At 36.3% G+C, this 19,231-nt stretch overlaps 1 protein-coding gene across 1 annotated transcript in view; it reads left to right on the plus strand.

Moving 5' to 3' along the window:
• bub1 (BUB1 mitotic checkpoint serine/threonine kinase) overlaps positions 1-19,231 on the plus strand; it is a 54,813-nt gene that overhangs the window by 20,942 nt on the left and 14,640 nt on the right. Inside the window, exons 11-17 of the mRNA XM_039738375.1 lie at positions 4,664-4,710; positions 4,991-5,113; positions 6,612-6,722; positions 8,519-8,618; positions 8,714-8,807; positions 9,529-9,703; positions 16,446-16,518. Of these exons, the coding sequence (XP_039594309.1) occupies positions 4,664-4,710; positions 4,991-5,113; positions 6,612-6,722; positions 8,519-8,618; positions 8,714-8,807; positions 9,529-9,703; positions 16,446-16,518 (723 nt within the window). The remainder of the gene's footprint in view (positions 1-4,663; positions 4,711-4,990; positions 5,114-6,611; positions 6,723-8,518; positions 8,619-8,713; positions 8,808-9,528; positions 9,704-16,445; positions 16,519-19,231) is intronic.

Raw genomic sequence — 19,231 nt, forward strand, 5'->3', positions numbered from 1 at the left:
CAAAATAAGACAAAAATAAATTCTGAAAACTGTGCATGCTTAAATAAAGTGCTAAACTTCAGAAGAATACAAAAGGAATGGAGAAAAGCTTAACATTTCCCCTTTTCTGTTTCACATTTTGACTCAAGTCTCAACCAATTTCACAGATAACAAATCTCAACACATCTTAACAATGTAACAGGTTTAAATGCCCATTTTCTTCCCCTCTTATATTCATTGCCACACTTTTTTGCTCAGTGAGAGAATTGAGCTCTAGCTTGTCCTGCCAGGGCTTTAAACCTGGGCTTGAATGGAGTTTTTTTTTTAATTTGAGTGGGTATGTTCGTTCAAAATCTTTATGCTTCGTCTCATAATGTCGTTTCACATTGGCACTTTTTACAAGTGCCACGGTTTCTGAACATATGTGAGACACAGGTTTAGTGTTTCCAGTGGGAAGTATGAACAGAAATGAGTTTGTCCATTCTGGATTAAATACCCTATTTTCGCTGTCCACTTTCCTTCTTTTAGAGAGCGCCATTTGCTCCGTATATTTCTGTCCCTTTCGCCGTGTCACTCGTCTCTTCTTTATCCAGCACAGTCTCACAGTATCTCTCAGTAGTCTTTATTTTTATCGCTACATTTCTTTCGAACGTTTCGGTTCCTGACCTTGCCTCTAACACACGTTTCACTATCTTTCTTCTTTTCGACCGTATCTCTGAAAAATCCCTCCTCTGTTTGCGTACATGGATTCGTAAAACAACGTTCACCGACTAGAATCCGCAGACTTGATTGGATGAGAGGTATCACGTGAAATGGCTTAGCGTATACTGTGTATTTCCTCACCATTACCGTAAAGATTACAAAAGCTGCGCCGGATAAAAATAGAAGCGCCCCATCATGTTTAAATGATAACCTTTTGTTTTGGCTGTAAGTCAAGGTCCGTATGAGACAGCTTTGCGGTCCGGATGCGGACCGAGGTCCGTCTGTTAGTGACCTCTGAGATATATATATATATTTATATATATATATATATATATATATATATATATTTATATATATATATATATATATATATATATATATATATATATATATATATATTTATATATTTTTTTTACTGAGGGCACGCAAGACAGAACCCCCGCCTGCCAACTCTAACCCTCCTACCGCGTCATGGGATACACACGACAGAGCCATGCACGCCACCTGTAACCGTCCTCCCGAGTCCAGTCTCGCCCTTGAGGCACGCAACAACTCGCCAAACACAGCCTCGGTCGGTTTCTTTGACTTTACACCACATGCAAGACAGAGAGCCATGATCGCCAACTCACAGAGCCCCGCACACCAACTCTACGACCATCGGATACGCACGCATTTAGTGTATAAATGGATATAAATAATTGCATGTAAATGATTCGCCAAAATCTGTTGTATGTAAACGATACTGTTTAAAATGTTATTGTTTTTTCAACAGAAAACCCGGTTTTCACATCTACCTGTATTAGTTTAAATGGCACTTTTACCACTCGCAATAGGGCGGAATGCTCTGACCTATCGTGTCGACTGGGCAACACAGTGAATGCGGCGTCTATCTATATATGTCTGTTTTCTGTAGCCTGCTACAGGAAGGTACTCTCTCGACCATTGGCATTGATTTCGCTCCTTGCTATTTTCGTTCTACTGCGATGGTGGTTTCCTTAGCCTTTGTTATACTGAATTCCTTTCTCACCGTTTTCCGTTTCTATTCTTACACTGCTGTATGCTACAGCGGGCTTCGGCTAGTATCAAATATTGCAGGATTCGGTACAATTGAAAGAAAAGTGTTACATTTACTATAAAATCTGATTTTCAACCACTGTAAATAAGCCCTTTGACAAATATGATTGCTTTAATTAAATTTGATCCAACCTGGCTTGTACAAATAACCTGACTCCGTCTAGACCAAGCATGAACTCCTATAACAGAAGGCTGACACAATGAGTACGTTTACATGCACACACAAAACTGGGATAAAAACAGTAACCCGGTTAAGGTAGATACTGTATCTGGTTTCTTAAAAAACTGCCAGCACAGTCCACCCTTCTCCCTTGGCAAAACATATTTTTAAAACAAAAGGAGATCACAGGCTTCATACTTGTTTTTTGGATTCACGGCAGTTGTTAACATTTAATTTTTTTTGTGTAGTTTAATGACATTGGAGCATTTTGCCAAAGGAGAAGTCTAAAAGTGTACTTCAACATGAAAATGGAAGTTTTTAAGAAACCAGGTTTCTTATTGTGATTTTAATTTAAAATTAAATTTTAATTCTGCTTCCCTTCTGTTAATTTTGTTGTAGTAGCTATAGGCTTTTACTCCATAATCCACCTTAGTAAAAGCATAAGTGTCTACGTATCTATGTCTGTTTGGTTGCCGTGTCTCTGTAATTCCAACAGATGGCAAGTGTACAAACGTTTGTAGTAATAAAATGTGTTGCATTTATCGTTTCAATAGATGGTGCATCAGAAACGCTAGCACTTGAATCCCATACCAAATGGCATAAAAATACAGACATTTGCGTTGCATTTGTCAATCTAACATGCCTTTTATTACTACAAATGTTTGTGATGCACCTTCTGTTGGATTGATAAGTACAGTGCACTTTATTACTACATGCACTACAAAATACATTCCAGTGGATGCTGCACTGCAAAATGTTAATGATGAGATCTACATTGATTACTTACTTGATTTCAACCCATCCAGCCAGTATTGGAACAATTTGTGTTTCCAAATAAAGCGAACATGTCAGCAGCAAGAGAAAATAGGGAAGCTCTGGAGTTTGCAGGGTATGACTTGTCAATGCCTTCATAAATAGATCAAAAGCTACCCCGTCAGACTTGACTTGATCCATACAGACACGCACATTCTGCACATTTCCAGTAGGTCAGAAATTCACCCACATGTATAAAAATCCATATTTCTTTCTTATGCTTTATTTAAATCACAAAATACAATGTGCAACTACTAAGTGTTTTGGTATTTAAAATAGCAGAATTCTATCAACACTAGAATTTACCAGAGCCTTCGAGAAAACTCGTAGATCCGTCCCACCTTAAATCGCTTCTCACCTCTCCATCAGCGTCTTTTGTCCTTTTAAATGTGTTGGTAAGCAGCAAACAGCAAGCAGTCTGCTATCGCACCCCCCACCGGCACACAGTTTTCTTAGCTCAAGTCTGTTTACCTGCATGTCAGTTGCTTGGAGTTGTATAGAGTGAGAAGTCAAGCACAATCACACCTTTTATAAATATTATATCGTTATTTGGAACACATGCATTTCATGTGTATTTCCTGTCTACAACGATATATGTCAGGGGTGCCCACACTTTTTCAGCTTGCGAGTTACTTTTAAAATGATCAGGTCAAAATGATCTACCTACATTAAAAATGATATATATACTGAGTATTAGAAGTGGGAAGTAACGAGTTACATTTACTTTTAACTTTTTAAATAAAATTGTACTTCTAAGAGTAGTTTTACTGCACCATACTTTTTACTTTTACTTGAGTACATTTGTGAAGAAGAAACGCTACTCTTACTCCGCTACATTGGGCAGCACTTGAATCGTTACTTTTTTTCCATTAGATAAAGTCTGACAGACAATTTTCAATCTGCTCTGTGTAGCGTATGCTGTCAAGTTGTGCACATGCCTTCCATTGTGTCTCAACTGCGATTTTAGTTCCCTCTCCTTTCTCTTTCTCGGATCGCTTTTCGGAAGGAAGTCAGTTCCGTAGTTTTTATGAACAGTTCGAAAGTGCCTTTCCACATTTTCCTTCTTTGGAATAGCAATGATAGATTGACAGATCAGACAAACGCACTTCGATTGTGACATTACGAGAGAATAATTCCTCTTCCGATTCCACATCACGCCCATCAACAATAATATATATATTTTTTAAATCTCTTCGTTAGTCGATATAAATTGGAAGGCTAAGTAGATCACTTAAATAGCTGGAGTTTTAAAGTAGCTCGTGTGTTTGATCATGTGTGCGGGATGACCATCGTTTTAGAAGAAAAGAGATCTCAGACTGGCCGCCCTGTATGTCAATCAAGTGGCAAATACCATAGGGAGGATATATGATCGACTATCATTTTAAAAAAAAAAAATTTTTGAATGAAATACGATCTATCTGTACTACCTTTCTGATCTACCGGTCGATCGTGATCGACGTATTGGGCACCCCTGATCTATGTAAACGCATCGTTAAAAAAGAAACGTTTTTCATGTTTTAGTAATAATTGACAAAATGTAGACATGAAGTTTATAATGTGAAGCCTGAAGTCCAAATATCAAAGAAACACTTTCACAAAAGGTACAAATATAACGGAACAAGTGCACTTTTATTCAAAAATATAACTGCAGAAAAACAACACGCGCAATGTCAATGTCGCACCCTAAATTGAAAGTTCCACACAAACATGCATGTAATGAAGAACCTCATGCTTTTAACATTTTGAAATGTAGAAAAAATGTGCACATATTATTCACTGCATGTAAGTCCAGTTCAGGCAACATTATGTACTTAACATTTGTTATCATACAATGGTCTCTGCTGCTTACATAATGCAATATTTGCTCCTCTGAGCCCTTACCTAATTAACCTTAGGCATTTATCAACTGTCTTACGTTTTTCTTCTTCTTCCCAGAACTGTATCTGGATGGAGAGCTGAAAACAAAGGACAAACAACTGAAGGTAAACGTGATGATGTTGGGTTGTTTTTTTTTTGGATATCCATTGATATCTCTCAAGTGAGCCTGCCACAACAGATTCTGTTGATTAAGTAGTCTGTACTTTCATGAGTATTAAAGAAACATTTTTATCAACATTTGTTGATACCAAACTTTTCTGCAGGACTCTGAATTAGTATATCCTTGTAATCTGAAGACTCCACTTTATTTCTTTAATATAATGTGCAATCGACCACTGAGATGTTCTGTATGTTTAGCTCTTTGTTCTCCTTTGTGCCATCTAGGCAATTCCATAGGAAAGATTGCAAACCGATCTCATGCTACTCCAAACACATCCTTTGGATTGGTCCAGCCAACACCATCAAAAATACAGCCTTCACCGACAGTTCACACAAAGGAAGCTTTAGGTAAGCATGTGATAAGTTTTACTTGTGTTACAATAATTTCCTCAAAATATTTATGTACAGAATTTAATGCTCATATATTAATTTTTCCCTGTCTTGTATCTGAGGAGTATACAAGAGCATTTTCTAGACCGGTATTCCTTCTATGGAGTCTTGGATACTGCAGATTGATCTCCATTCTGGACAATACATTAAATAATCAAACTGTATCTTTAAAGAATATTCCATCCTAGAATATTTATATATTTCTTTATATGTTACCCCATGAGTTTTGTAGTGATGATTAAGAAAAGTTTTTAATCTCTTGTTTTCATGGAGAACGAAGATGATAAAACTTTGATATAATGCAAGTTAATTATGTACAGTGCTGTACAATGGCAAATGATATGGAAATAAAAACAAAATCATGCTACTTGTGTCACATAATCCCATAATCTGCCTCTCTCCCTCATTCATTTTGCAAAATTCCTGACTTCAGTTTAAAAACTCTTATTCTGATTGACTTGTATTTCTTGTTTAAGATGTACATTGATTTTTAGCCAAAATGCATGTATTTTGCATGTGGTTAGCAAAAGATTGCACATACACCAGTAAAAAAACATATTTTTTTGCTTTGCAGCCACCCTCGCCATAACCTGTCGCCTATGGCGAGGAGCAAAAGCTTAAGATTCATCAAATATTTTGATCTCCAGTTTTCAGCAGATCTTGATGTTTTAGGATCACCTGATTAAAAACAAAAAAAAAAAAAACACTGATATCCTGATGATGGGTGTGTGTCTGCCTGGAGGTGTGTTTGTCTGTGTGTCACAGTTTCTTAAGGATAGTCTAGAGCTAAAACGGCTGGATGGGAAAACACCAAACTCAAAACTTGAGCCTTTTATAAGATGATGATGTGCTGATTAGTTTTTCAGCCAAATTGTGCAAGAGTTAGAGGCACTCTAGAGGAACCCTCAAGTACCATCAATCTGTAATTATGAATTTGTCTTGTCAATTGCTATCGTAAGTACCAATTTTATGATCAGAAAGATCACCCATCATGTGCAGTAAATAAATACTGAAATGTTATAAAATAGTTCAGATAATTTGGCTCCTAAGGCACAAAGCCTACTGACACTCGCGTCTGAATTTTTTTCTTTCTTCCATGAAAGTTATTCCTATTGTTTGGCATTTTACAGCATTGATCACCCTTGTTTTGTATCATATCAAACTTTTTTTATATTCACTCTCCATAACAACTTGACATTAAAGCTTTTTCTCTACCTTCACAGTTAAACACATGGGGTAATTAACATATATTATTTTTCAGTAGAGTGTCCCTTTAATTTGCATGAATAGTTTTAAAATGTGTGTGCTGCGAGCATTTTCTGTCCAAACTAATTATCCAATTATGTGAATAAGAAAATGTTGCTGTTTCTAGGCTCAATTTCTATGATTTACAGAATAAATGATTTTTCTGCTTTGTAGTTGTGCTACTAATGGTCACCATGCATTTTAACTTTAGATTGCATAATGGACATGTTCTTGGCGCCATCCTTGATGGAAGATGACAATATACTTGATAATTCCTCTACATCTGCAGAAAACAGCTTTGAAAAGTTCTGCAAAAAAACTGGTAAGATGTCTGAATACACTTAATATGAACTGAGATAAAAAAATGTCTGGTTTACAATCTCCTCTTGTGGAAAAGAACATGGCAAAGAGAGAACTTCCAGGAAGGTCATCTTGTCAGTTTTGTTCCTCTGAATACATCTGTATCATTAAATTTGTCTTACAAAACTGACAGTCTACCCTTAACCTATCCTGTATGATATGGACATGGACAGGCACTTGTATTTCCTTTGATACAGTACATATATGAGACTGTGTCACTGGAGCAAATGTGTGTGTGCACTGTGTGTCCCCTACTATTACACTAGTCTTTATTTAGAGATCGATTTTGACGGGGCTTAATTGGTATTATTATATTATTGGTGTGTGTGTGTGTATATATAAATATATTAGTTTAATTATTTCTTTCCTAAATGTGTTTCTAGCATACTGTGATAAGTGTCATGCTAAAATAAAAATGTCTAGGATTTTACAGTAATTCTGTAGGTTAAGATCTGTATTTATCAGTAGCCACTACTTGAACAGTATGGCTTAGTTAGAGGGGTAGTTCATTCCCCTGAAATTTCAACATTAAATATATCTAAACATTATGTGCTGCTTTAATAGTGTTGAAGTTTGCTAGCAGGTCACTATTTAGTTTTGGTCCATTAAAAAATATTGAGTAAAAAAATAATGTGAATGACTTCATCAGAATAAATTATTATTTATTTGTATTTGTGAAGGTTGCTACTGAAAAAGCTATAACTTCAGATTTGTCTGTTGCCATCTTGAAGTGCAATGCTTCAACATCCAGCATTAACTTACTGCATGATCTTAAGGAGAAAATTTAACCTTGCAGTAAAAACATATGGTTTTGCAGTGTTTGTCACTATGTATTCCGTACTATTAAATAGATTTTTTTCATTGCACAGGCAAGACAAAATGAGCGAAACTTGAATGATCAATTTAGTGACAGCATTTTATGAATGCAGTTCAGTTTATTTTTCTATAGCACAGACTACAAGAGATTACACATATTTACGCCTGTAATGCACTCGCAATGTATTAAGCGTAAACACACACATGATGTCAAACACACAGTGAAACAGAACAGTATCAATGATTAACATAAATAATTAGGATATAAAGACCTGTTAATGTCTAAATTGAATGTGATCAGCTGTTTATAGAGGAGAAGTTAACAAATGTTAGCTAAAAACATTCCAAGTTAAACTAAAACTCTGAGGGGAGTTGTAGAGGAAACGTGCAATCAATTGATGCTTGTAGTCATGTGGCGGGCAGAAGCAGCACTGCAGTAGTTCCAGTGGCTCTGTTGAGGCAATCTCGTTGTTGACCTTTTATCCTATTAGAACAATGAATATGTGGATGAGGTATTGCCAAACTATAACCAGTTACATTTATTTGCATAGTAGACACTTTCATCCAAAGCAACATACAAAAGAGATCAAACAATTGAGTAAAAATGAGTCTGGGGTACTGTTTTAGACCTTGTGTTACAGGACAGTTTCATTTACATTTGCTTGCTTAGCAGGTGTGTCTACCCAAAGTGGCTTAAAAAAATAAAACAAATTGACAGGTTTTTTATATGACATGATAAATGTGGATCGCAGTTTTTACTTGATAGAAATAATTGAATTGTTAAATATATCATTTTGTCCAAAGAAAACCAGCCTAATAATTTTTATTTAGATCATGTGTATAATAGTATTTCCACAGTTTATAACTTATGTTAAATAATGATGGATCCATTGAATTTGTTTTGTTTTTTTGTTTTTTTTTGGGTGACTGCCGAATCTAAAGATGACACAAATCCTCAAAAAGACCTAGGTGTTTTCAGTCTGCCTCCTGACACCCCATTTGTTGTCTTTCAGGATGGAAATGACAGCAAGGAAAACCAATGGTATTAGCTCTCATCATAATTTTGTTTCTTTTGTTTCTGTTATCATATCTGTCTGTTTTTCTCCATTTAACATGTTTCTATTTTCACTATTGCAGTAACTTCACGAATGAGAAAAATTCCATAATTCAAAAGCCAAAGGTATTTGGAGAGAGACCTCTTGCATTGAAGCCAGCTGTCATCAAGCCAAAGGTAAGATTCCCTATTTTGAGTATGGTATCGTTTATTTTTCCTGTCACTTTGAAACCTCTGTTATCAGGATAGAATACTGCTGGCATAGACCCAGTGGACAGACTTTAATGCCATGTTTTTACAGTAGAAACATTCAGCAATTTAAGAAGATTCAAACCGAAGATTTTTACTTTGGGGAATTTTAAGAAAAAAATGAAAATTAATTGATCTAATGGTGTAAGTGCAGCCATATCACATGCACTTCAGAAGACGTCATCCACCTGAAGCATGTTCAGGCCTGCCCAGTACTTGGATGGGAAACCTTTAGGAAAAGCTTGGGTTGCTGCTGGAAGAGGAGTTGGTGATGGCCACCAGGGGTTGCTTACCTTGTGGTCTGAATGTGGATCTGAATGCCCCAATGCAGTGACGGGGACACTGTTATGTAACAATGGAGAGACGTAAAACCGAGGTTCTGGCTCTCTGTAGTCATTCAAGATCACTGGGCATATTTCTTTAAAGAGCAGGGTATATATCCCAATGTCCTGGATGCATTGCCCACCTTAGCTTAGTCATTCTGCCCCGCGAATATCATCCCCTGTCTCTTATTGGCTATCTCTCTCACCTCTTAATAGCTAATGTATGGTGAGTATACTGCCATCACATCATCCAAGTAGATGATATAGATGGATAGATATATATATAGAGATAGATATAAAAATAAATATATTTTTTTCTTCTTCAGGTCAATGTAAGAGCAGAGTCTACTATAGATGACTGCACACTCTGGGCTGCTAGATGCAATAAGACCTTGGCACCAAGCCCTAACAACACTGAAGACTTTTTAGTTTCTACTCATATGGCATCTACACCATTCCATTGTAAACAGCCTGTCACATGGGAGGACCATAATGACCAAGGTAATTATAGTTATATTTTAACATTTCTGTAAAGAGTTGTATATGCTGTAAATTGCAAATACAAAAAAGTGCTATTGGTTTAGTTTGTAAATTAATGATTTTAACTTCTCTTATGAGGCCAACTGTGACCAGTGGATCAGAAAAGTCAGGAAGAACTGATGTTACAAATTATTCAAAGGGGTCACTGCATTTCCATTTCTGATTACAGTACACAGAGATAGGATAACAGAGGGACTATGTTGTTAATACTTTAGATAAGTTTCATAAATATATGGAATGGAAACAAAGCATATGTGTTAGATATACTGAATAGTAAATATGATTATCGTCTGTACTTTAGTTTCCTTTGCTTGGTTTATTAAGTCCATTTCTGTTCCTTGCTACCAAAGGTTCAACTGTACCTGGAATCAGTATTACATGTAAACAAACATTCAATAGCAGGGCTCTTCTTCTTTAATTAATCAGTTGGTTATAATTTTACAAGAATACATCCTGTGATGATGTTTTGATACTTGGTTAACTTCTGATTCTAATACCATAGTACAAAAACAAATTACATTTGTACATAAACTCGCCAAATAGTGTGTCTTTGAAAAGTTTGTTGTTTTTTTTTTCTAAAAACAAGTACTTTTAGTTTGTAGGATGCTGAAGACTGTGTTTGACAGTACAAAGCACAAACCACACAAGAGAGGAAACAAACATGGGTGGGCTATCATGCTGCTTACTTATTAGGGCTGTCAGATCGAACATCACTATTTGAATTTATTTTAAAAAATTTCCTGTTCAAAGGCAAAAGCTAGCATATCACCGTCAAAGAATGCTTCTTTGTTTTCCTTAATTGTGCCATTGTGTTACTCCAGTAGCACTATGCAAAGCTGCAGTATTTTACTGATCTCATTTTGTGTTTCACTTTCACGATCAGCCTTTTTGTAATTTTGAATGGTTATCTTCAGTGGTGGAACCCACAGCCAGACATGTTAACAATGTATTGTCTTCTTTTTTGTAATCCCACTACTCTGCACTTATCACTTTGCACCTGACTATGTCCTAGTCAATCCTCAACCTGAGATCAATTCTGTGACTGCTGTTTAATGCTAAGACCTTCTCTTTAAAGCAAATAGAAAATAACTCTCATAATTCAGATTTTTTTTTTCCTTTTATTGTAATGCTTTAAAACCTCCACTTTAAAGAGCCTTGTCACCAAATATGCCTTGTCCCACAATTTAGTTTCCGTCTTACATGGCTGCTGGTTTGACACATAATGCCTAAAACATTGGTGCAATTAAAAATATTCAGGCCACCTTTATTACAATATTGCCACATCTGTAAAAGACAAAAAAGTAGACAGACTGTGCGGACCCTGAGTTGATACTGTGACAATCGTGCTTTTCTGGTTGAGTCTACAGGTGCTGACTGGCTTTTTATTCTGAATGCTATGATATAACTAGTACCCTGCCACTGCCTTTTGGACATAAAAAAGCAGGCAAGAGGCCTCCATTTTGCTTGCTATTTCTCTCTCTCTTATTAAATGACCTGCATTTCTCCTAATCTTGCATCTCCATGCCTGTGCCTGCATGGCAGCAAGACCCGTCACAATATGCTTTCTCCTCGGGACTCCAGCTGAGTGTTGCAAGCAGGACCCACACAACAGTTTCATGATTTGCAGATGCCCAAGTAAAAAATATTAATGTAGCGAAGTGCAGTGCCAGCACATGTGGCATGTATGGATTTCAGCTCCTTTTTCGTAGCTGCTTTTATGGCTCACTGACCCGAGAAGGACTTTCACACCCAACCGTCAGTAGTGGACTGAAAAAAAGACAACAGTCCAGATGCAAGACATTTTGAATATTCAAACCTTATTTTAATGCAAATATAAGCCCTAATATGTTAGCACCCATAACTGCTCACGCTGGACCAGTTTAGAGCTGGCAACAAACCTGATAGAATCTCTTTATACTGTAGGAGGAATCCTTGAATGACATGCAAACTCCTGAAATACACTAGCCTAGTTTAGAGGTGAAATGGGGTACAAGTGGAATATCTACCCCTGTTTTGTCCTGGTACTATCAACACTTTTTTGTGGTTGATTATCTGTTCAACCACGAGCTTCTTAAGTTTGAGTTTTTCTAGGATATTGCTGATCATATGGCTAAATAAAGCTGGTCTATTTGCCAATTCCACCCACTCTTTGCAAGAACATTTTCTTCTGTTTTAATGTAATAGTTTAGATGGTGTATTTACATCGGCTTTCCACCCTGAAGAAAAATGAATATGTCTTGAATTACACTTCACAGCAATGTACTCCTTCCTTTTACAATGTTGCACTATCCAAAAGCTTTTGCATAGTTTGAAAAACTTTTCCATTGTCCATTTAATGGTGGTATTTAGAAAATTATATTACATTTCTTAAACCTTATTATAACCTACACTCAAATGTTTTATTTTTTAATTAAACATTTGATGTTATTTTTTTGATAAGGTTAAGTTTGTCATTGAAGATCAGCTAAGTTGTTCTGCTCTCTTTCACCATATAAATCCTAGCATCCTGTGTCTGCTGTAGGGTCTCTACCCAGTGGAATTTGCCTGGAGCAGCTCTATAGGGAGCTGCCTGGGGGCATCCTTGTGACATGCATAAACCACCTCAATGAGTCGCTGGTCCTATGGATCAGGAGGAGCCAAACTCTATGGCTCTTCCGAATTCCTGTGCTTCTTACCCTAACATGGAGTGTTAGCCTAGCCACCCGGAGTAGAAATCTAATTTCTGCAGTTTGTACTTGTGATCTCATTCTTTTGGTCATTACCCACAGCTCATAACTATAGATGAGGACAGAAGTGTAGACTGACCAGTAAACCGACATTTGTCTTTTTTCTAAACTTCTTCACCACCCTGGACCAGTACAATGCCCACCACTCCAGTCTGCTTGTCAATCTCACTTTACCTTTCTCCATCACTTCTAATCAAGATCATGAGACACCAAAACTCCTCCACTAAGAGAAATTTTTCCTCCTCGCCTAGAGAGATCAATCCACTCTTTTTCAAGAGAAAGCCATGACCTCACACTTGCAAGGGTATATCGTCATCCCAGCCAATTCACTTAGGTGCATACTCATTGTCACAGTCAGATGAAGCTAGACAACATCATCTGCATAAAGCAATGACGCTACCCCTAATCTCCCCAACTGGACAACCCTCACATCTTTGGCAGGATATCAAGATGAATTATCTGTTGATCTGTATTAATTCAGTCCACCTGTATGGAACAGGTACTCCCTTGCACTCTAGCAGGTTGTCATGATGTCAGCTTCTCAAGCTGGACAGTGCCAGGTCACCCTATGCCTAATGTGAGGCTCCAGGTGTACCCACACCAGCCCAGAGAGATATTTCTTTAGTAATTCATGGGTTGTCTCCCATTATGCCATTCTTGGTTTTCCTTTTTGTTGGTTTTGTTTCCCTCCATAGGGCATCCTTACTCTATTTTGAAATAACTTCCACTTGCTCTTCTCTATCTAGGAGTGGCTCTCCCTTTTTTATTTTTTTTAAGAAGACTTTGTTTCCAATTTTACATCACATTCTAATACAACAATCATAAAACTACTGCCACTGCGCCAGTTTTTCAGTCTCATAATTACCTTCTTGAAGTGAGCAAGTTCCCACACTACTTGAAAATCTACACTTTGGAATAGCTGCTCCATATAGCATTAGCATATTGTTTTAGTCTCAGTGTTGACATTTTCATTGTTGTTCCCAAAATTCACAAAATCACATTTTCATTAATAACCCTGTCATTGGAAACTTAGATGGATGGATATTTGGTTCTAATATTCAAAATATTGCTGATTATTGAGTGCTTTATCTTAACCATCTGGGTGATCTAGCTAAGAAGAAGAAACAAAAAGATCTGGGCTCTAGTGATGGTATAAGTGTGCCGGCTAACCTACTGTAGGAATAAACCTGGAAAAATGGACTCCAGAAAGGAAACTGGGATCTATTAAACAGAAGTTTTTAATATTGGTTAGTTTCTCTTGTTTTAGGTACACTGTCAAATACTGAAAGTCTTATTCATAAACTTGTACAAAGAAAAAGCCGTCAGTATTTCATTTAATGTATACATTTTACATTACAAATGGATGGATGGAGTTAATGGCATACTGTGTGTGTTAATCCACAATTCATAATATGATGTCTTAGCTTTAGAAAAGACTTCCTTTGCATTGTATACTATTCACTAACCAGCTTAAATGAGAGTCTGAATGATTGCATAGATTATATTTTAAACATTCTGCCATCATTATTCAATTCTTTCAAGCAAAATCTAGATGAGTTTTACTTTTTATTATCCTTTAGTGGCCACCACTCTTTCCCATTTTCAACGGCTTTGAAATCTGCATCTTCTCCAGCTGTCTTTTGGACTGTGGTTGACTGACTGGAACACGCTGCTGCTCGTGGATATGTTTCTACATCCTCTGGTTCCACGGTGTCACATTTTCTAGAGGATGTAAGCATTTCTGTCCTGTACTGTCCTCAGAGTCATAACTTTGGGCCAGTCTTCTTCAAAATGGATGTGTTAGAGCTGAGCTGAGTTATTTGATATCCCAACACAAATCTTGGTTTCATAAATAAGATGACAAAAGGAAGAGCTGTATGAAAATTCCATGATCAAGTTTAGTGCCCGCCATACAGTGACATTTGGAAATGCTGTTTATTAAGAAAACTGCTTTGTGTTGGATCTTCAGCTCAGTTGAAGGAACTTTGTTCTTTGCCCGAAATCTTTGATCATGTTCAGCTTTGAGATTCCAGCCTTGAATCATGTTTGACTGTAGACTACAATTACAAAGAAGATATGTATAAATTCGGCCTACAATCTGACAGAGATGCCGTATTTCAGTGTGGCTTTTTTCCCTTCTGACCTAGCTGGATTCTAGCGTTCATTGACGTACTTTTTATCTCTACACTGGAGTATTCACCTAAGTTTAATGGTTTCAATGTGTATTTCCTGAATCTGCTGCCAAATCCTTCTGCATAATACTGATTTCTTCTGCATGATTCCTTGACTAGCTTCTCTATTCTCTGCTTTTTTGAGGATAAACTGTGTTACTGGGCTTTAAAGATCTTTTAATATCCCTGTGTACGTCTTTCTCTCATACTGTAAATATTTGTAAAAGATTTTGTAATACCAGCTTTCAATACTTATTACATCTTCAATGAGCTATGGTTGGCTTCCTCTTTACACTGAAACGTTTTGTTCACTGTACTGCACAATGACTTACACCTTTGAATTTTCCTGTTGTGCTTGATCACTGTTTTCATATGTACTGCTTTGTATTTTTTTATGCATCTACATTGTAATTTATTACAACTTGCAAACATTTGTTTTATTGATTTTATATCGACTATCAAGTATGTATTTGTATGTGTATCAAGGCATTTTTAAAAAATGTAAGTATGCCGTTGGCAGTAGTACTCCAATCTGGGTTGTATACCTGTAAGAGAGGCCTGGCTGCTTTATGAACATAATAAAGCCTGCTGTGTACTCGTTTCCAGACTGGTTCCTCCCTTAATAGTGCTACAGGATAGGCCTACCTCTATGCCTTGTACTAGAAAATGGAAGTTAAAACACTTTTGAATCTGTTTAATTCAATGGTGGGTCATGGGGATGGAACCTGCTCCAGTATCCTTGGACAGGTTTCAATCAGTTTATCGTTGGACTCCCCCATACACAGTAAATTTTGAATCACCAGTCAGGAAAGTTTTTTTTTTTTTGAAAAGCAATTGAACATATTTTTGTGCCAGTGTAGAATTCAAAGTACAAATCACATCTTGGATGAAAATATGCACTACATGTTACTGTTTGACTTCCTTGACTCATGCTACTCATGTTGCATAATCCAAACATTATTTTTTCAAATGTATGCGCAAGATGTTTCAAATGTTTTTTTTTGCTGCAATATTGTTAAATACTATATTTACTCCCGGAATAATCGGTACACATCATAAACAAAACTAAAGTCTCATTGGAGTCACTTTTTGAATTGAAGACAGGACTCTTGACCAACAAACAATGGGAAGAGGCAGGTCTTCAATTCAAAAAAGTCAACACATGTAAGTAACATACTGTATATTAAAAAATATCATTTTGAGTGGAGTTTTTCTTTAACTTCCTCAACTTGCAGTGCTCATAAGAGGAGGCTGTGAGAGCTTTGTGAAAATAAAGGAGTCTGAAGCAAGCTAATTGTATGATATCAAGACCGGGCTTTTTCTTTCTTATTGCCATTTGTTTACCTTAGCATCAAATCATACTTGCTTCGTTCCTGAAGACCACTGTATATGTGTATTCATGTGAATTGTTCTTTTCATAAATGTATGAAGAAATGAATAATGATTTAATTCTTCAGTTACTTTAGTAAAATACAAGGGGGATGTGTGTGTGTGGTTTTTTGTTTTGGCCTATGTATGTTTCTATGAGGGTGTTAAATGTTTTGTTTTATAATTATAAGGCTTTTTCACCCTTTAACAGCTACTTTATCATGCTGGTTAACATTAGACAATGTTTATAATTCTATATTTCTTAATGAATTATAAGTTCATTTTTTAAAATTACGCACTTTTAGACTTTAATGTAGCCTACTGTATAAACAAAAGAGGCTTCAAAACTTAAAGTGAATAGTTTACATTTTATTGTTACATTGACTAGTCATTTGCATCGTGTACTTGGTACCAAAAAGCTCCTTTCTTTAATTATAGAAAATGAGGCTCAGACTTTGAATAATTCTTTGAATATGAGGACCACTCAGATTTCCCAAACCAGGAAGTTAAGGTACCCTTTTACTCTTTGTCTTGTTATCCGATTGGCGTGAGATTGGTATAAGGTTGTATAAGCAAGCAGTATGGCATAATAAATAAGGCAGTGGAGTTTAAATCATAAGCCTGCTGGCTCAGTTCCTATCTCCGGGTGACACTGAACAGTTCAGTTAACCTGCCTTTGCTCTACTGTAACTCTAAAAGAATATCTGTAGAATATTCCTTGATGAACGTTTGGATGAAAGTGTGAGCCAAATGTAGTAATTTATTGTCTTTCTTTGCTTACAGTGCAATACAATCTAAATTAATCTAGAAAATTTGTATAAAACTACAGATTCTGTTATAGCTGTTTGTCACACTCTGGGCAATATTCAGTTAAAAATGTGTTACTATCTAATTTTTAATATTCAACCTTTACACTTGATGACTGATTGGGAATATGTTACTGTATTGTTTTTCACTCAGATGATTAATGTCTGCATAATAAACAGTGGGCATAATAACGTGTACTGTAGGTACAATGTGCTTTCTATTTTTTTTATATATAAGCCACATCTGAGTGCACATTTCAATTCAGTTTATTTTTGTACGTATAGCGCTTTTTACAGAGTGGTGCGACAAGTTCTCAAGATAAAATGCAAGTATACATTTTTACTAATTATCTGATTAGTACATAAAGACACAGATTTTTTTAAGCACACAGCAAATCAAATTAGTTTGAAAGTGATTACCATAAACAGAAACCAACAATATCTGTCCATTACTTAATTGCTGAACTATGGCCAGTTCACATTTGCTTATAGTACTTTATCGGTGGCTTACTGTAATTTTTGCAGTTTCCCTATATAATATTCTAAAGCTTGAAAAGTTTATTCTGAATATTTTTAGTTTACTAACAAGCAAATGTTTAAAATATTACAATGTTTAACATTTCGGTTACAACCCAGAAACTTAAATTCCTACATTTTACCAATGTGTGTGTGTTTGTTTGTTTTTTTGTTTTTTTTCTCCCAGTGTTCTGATTTCCTCTCACATTCCTAACCGGTACAGGCTAGGTTGATGACGACTATAAATTAGCCCTGCTCTATATAAGGAGGTGTAGGATTGTGAATTAGTTTATTTTGAGGTAGACAGCAGCTTTGTTCACTGTTAGTTTCTGCGTTGCTTCTACGACTGCCAGTTTTAGCTTTTTGACTCGCCATGACTGTATATTGGAATACACAGTATTGAGATATGAATACTCATTTTCAGACTTTATTTTTCCATGCACTACACTGTGTGTGCTTATAGAAAACAATGTACCACATTTCTAAAGTTTTGTACAATTTTCTTACGACAGGAACTGTTCTATTAGCCTACGTTATGTACAGCATGCTGGATTAAAATGAATTCTGCAATTAGTTTTTATTGCTCAGTAACTTTTGAATGTTGCCTTAGCAATTATTTTTCAACGTCTAAATCTGTGAGTTCTCCTGTTAACATTTTCTGGCCCTTCAAATCAGTTTCAGGCTCACAGAGGGCAAGGACCGTTAAGTAGGAATCCACTCTGGACTGGCTGCCAGTCCATCACAGGGTACACTTACACAAGGCCAATTTTGGGTTGTCAATTAACGTAACCAGCGCATCCTTAGAGATATATGAGGAGTGCCATGTCCATGCCATGTGGACACTGATGGAATATGCAGATTCCATACCACCAATGAATGCGTTTACATGAGCTTTAATAATCCAGTTATTCATAGAAACCCAATTTCAAAAATGCCATGTATACTTTTATTCCGGTTAGACAAACCAGGATATTAGTCTCTGAGAAACCAGGTTAATACACGTAGATTTCTTTGTGATTTAACTTTGGTATGTAGCCATATAAAACATTAACTGAGTTACACTTAATGATTTTGTAATCTGCACAAATTATTTGCATTCTGTTAGCCTCTGTCTGTCTGTGGCCATCCATTTTTGGTTCCCTTCACATCTATCAACCACGGGTAGAAAATGGTACAGTGTCCACAAAGATAGATTTCTTGAGAAAAATGCTTGGATGTTCTTGCTATTACTTCTCCTGGTTGAAATAATCCATCTCAATCCTTCAAAAATCCCTAAAGTCATGTTGATGAGTTGAGCGTACAGTGCTAACCTCAGCAGTACAACGTTGGGAGTAATGCGCTAAAAGTAACTTGCATTACGTGGTCCGATTTACTTTTGAAATTAATGCAGTACTTATTTTATTCAAGTAAAAATACCCGTGTTATTATTCCAGCAGCACTTGTTGTAAGGCAAGAAGCAAACCTACTGCTATGCTGCTCCTTTGCAAGGCTCAATTGTACAACCAAGCCCAATTGAGTGTGCTACATAAAATCCGAAAGCAGAAACGTATATTAGTAAAGTGTCAGTTTAGTTTTGATCCAGATTTTTTCTATAGCTTTGTTGAAATGTATCGCATTATATAATAAGTAACAATATAACGTTTATTTTTATTTTTTTTATAAATAAGTAACTAGTTGTTCCCTTCGGTTCCACCCACATAGTAGTATAACAGGACAAACTTTAAAAATCAATAAACAAAAAGGTATCGCTAGCTAAGCGGAGGCAAGGTACACTCTAAAACACAAAGGTAGACAGACTTCCCACTCCTGACATCACGCTTCCCCATTCCCTTGGCCCACAGCCTCTGTCTCGGATTAGCATAAATATATCACTCCTGCAAGTGAACTATGATACTTGGCGCA

This window comes from Polypterus senegalus, chromosome 16, assembly GCF_016835505.1.
Source record: "Polypterus senegalus isolate Bchr_013 chromosome 16, ASM1683550v1, whole genome shotgun sequence".
NCBI classification, from domain to species: Eukaryota; Metazoa; Chordata; class Cladistia; order Polypteriformes; family Polypteridae; genus Polypterus; species Polypterus senegalus.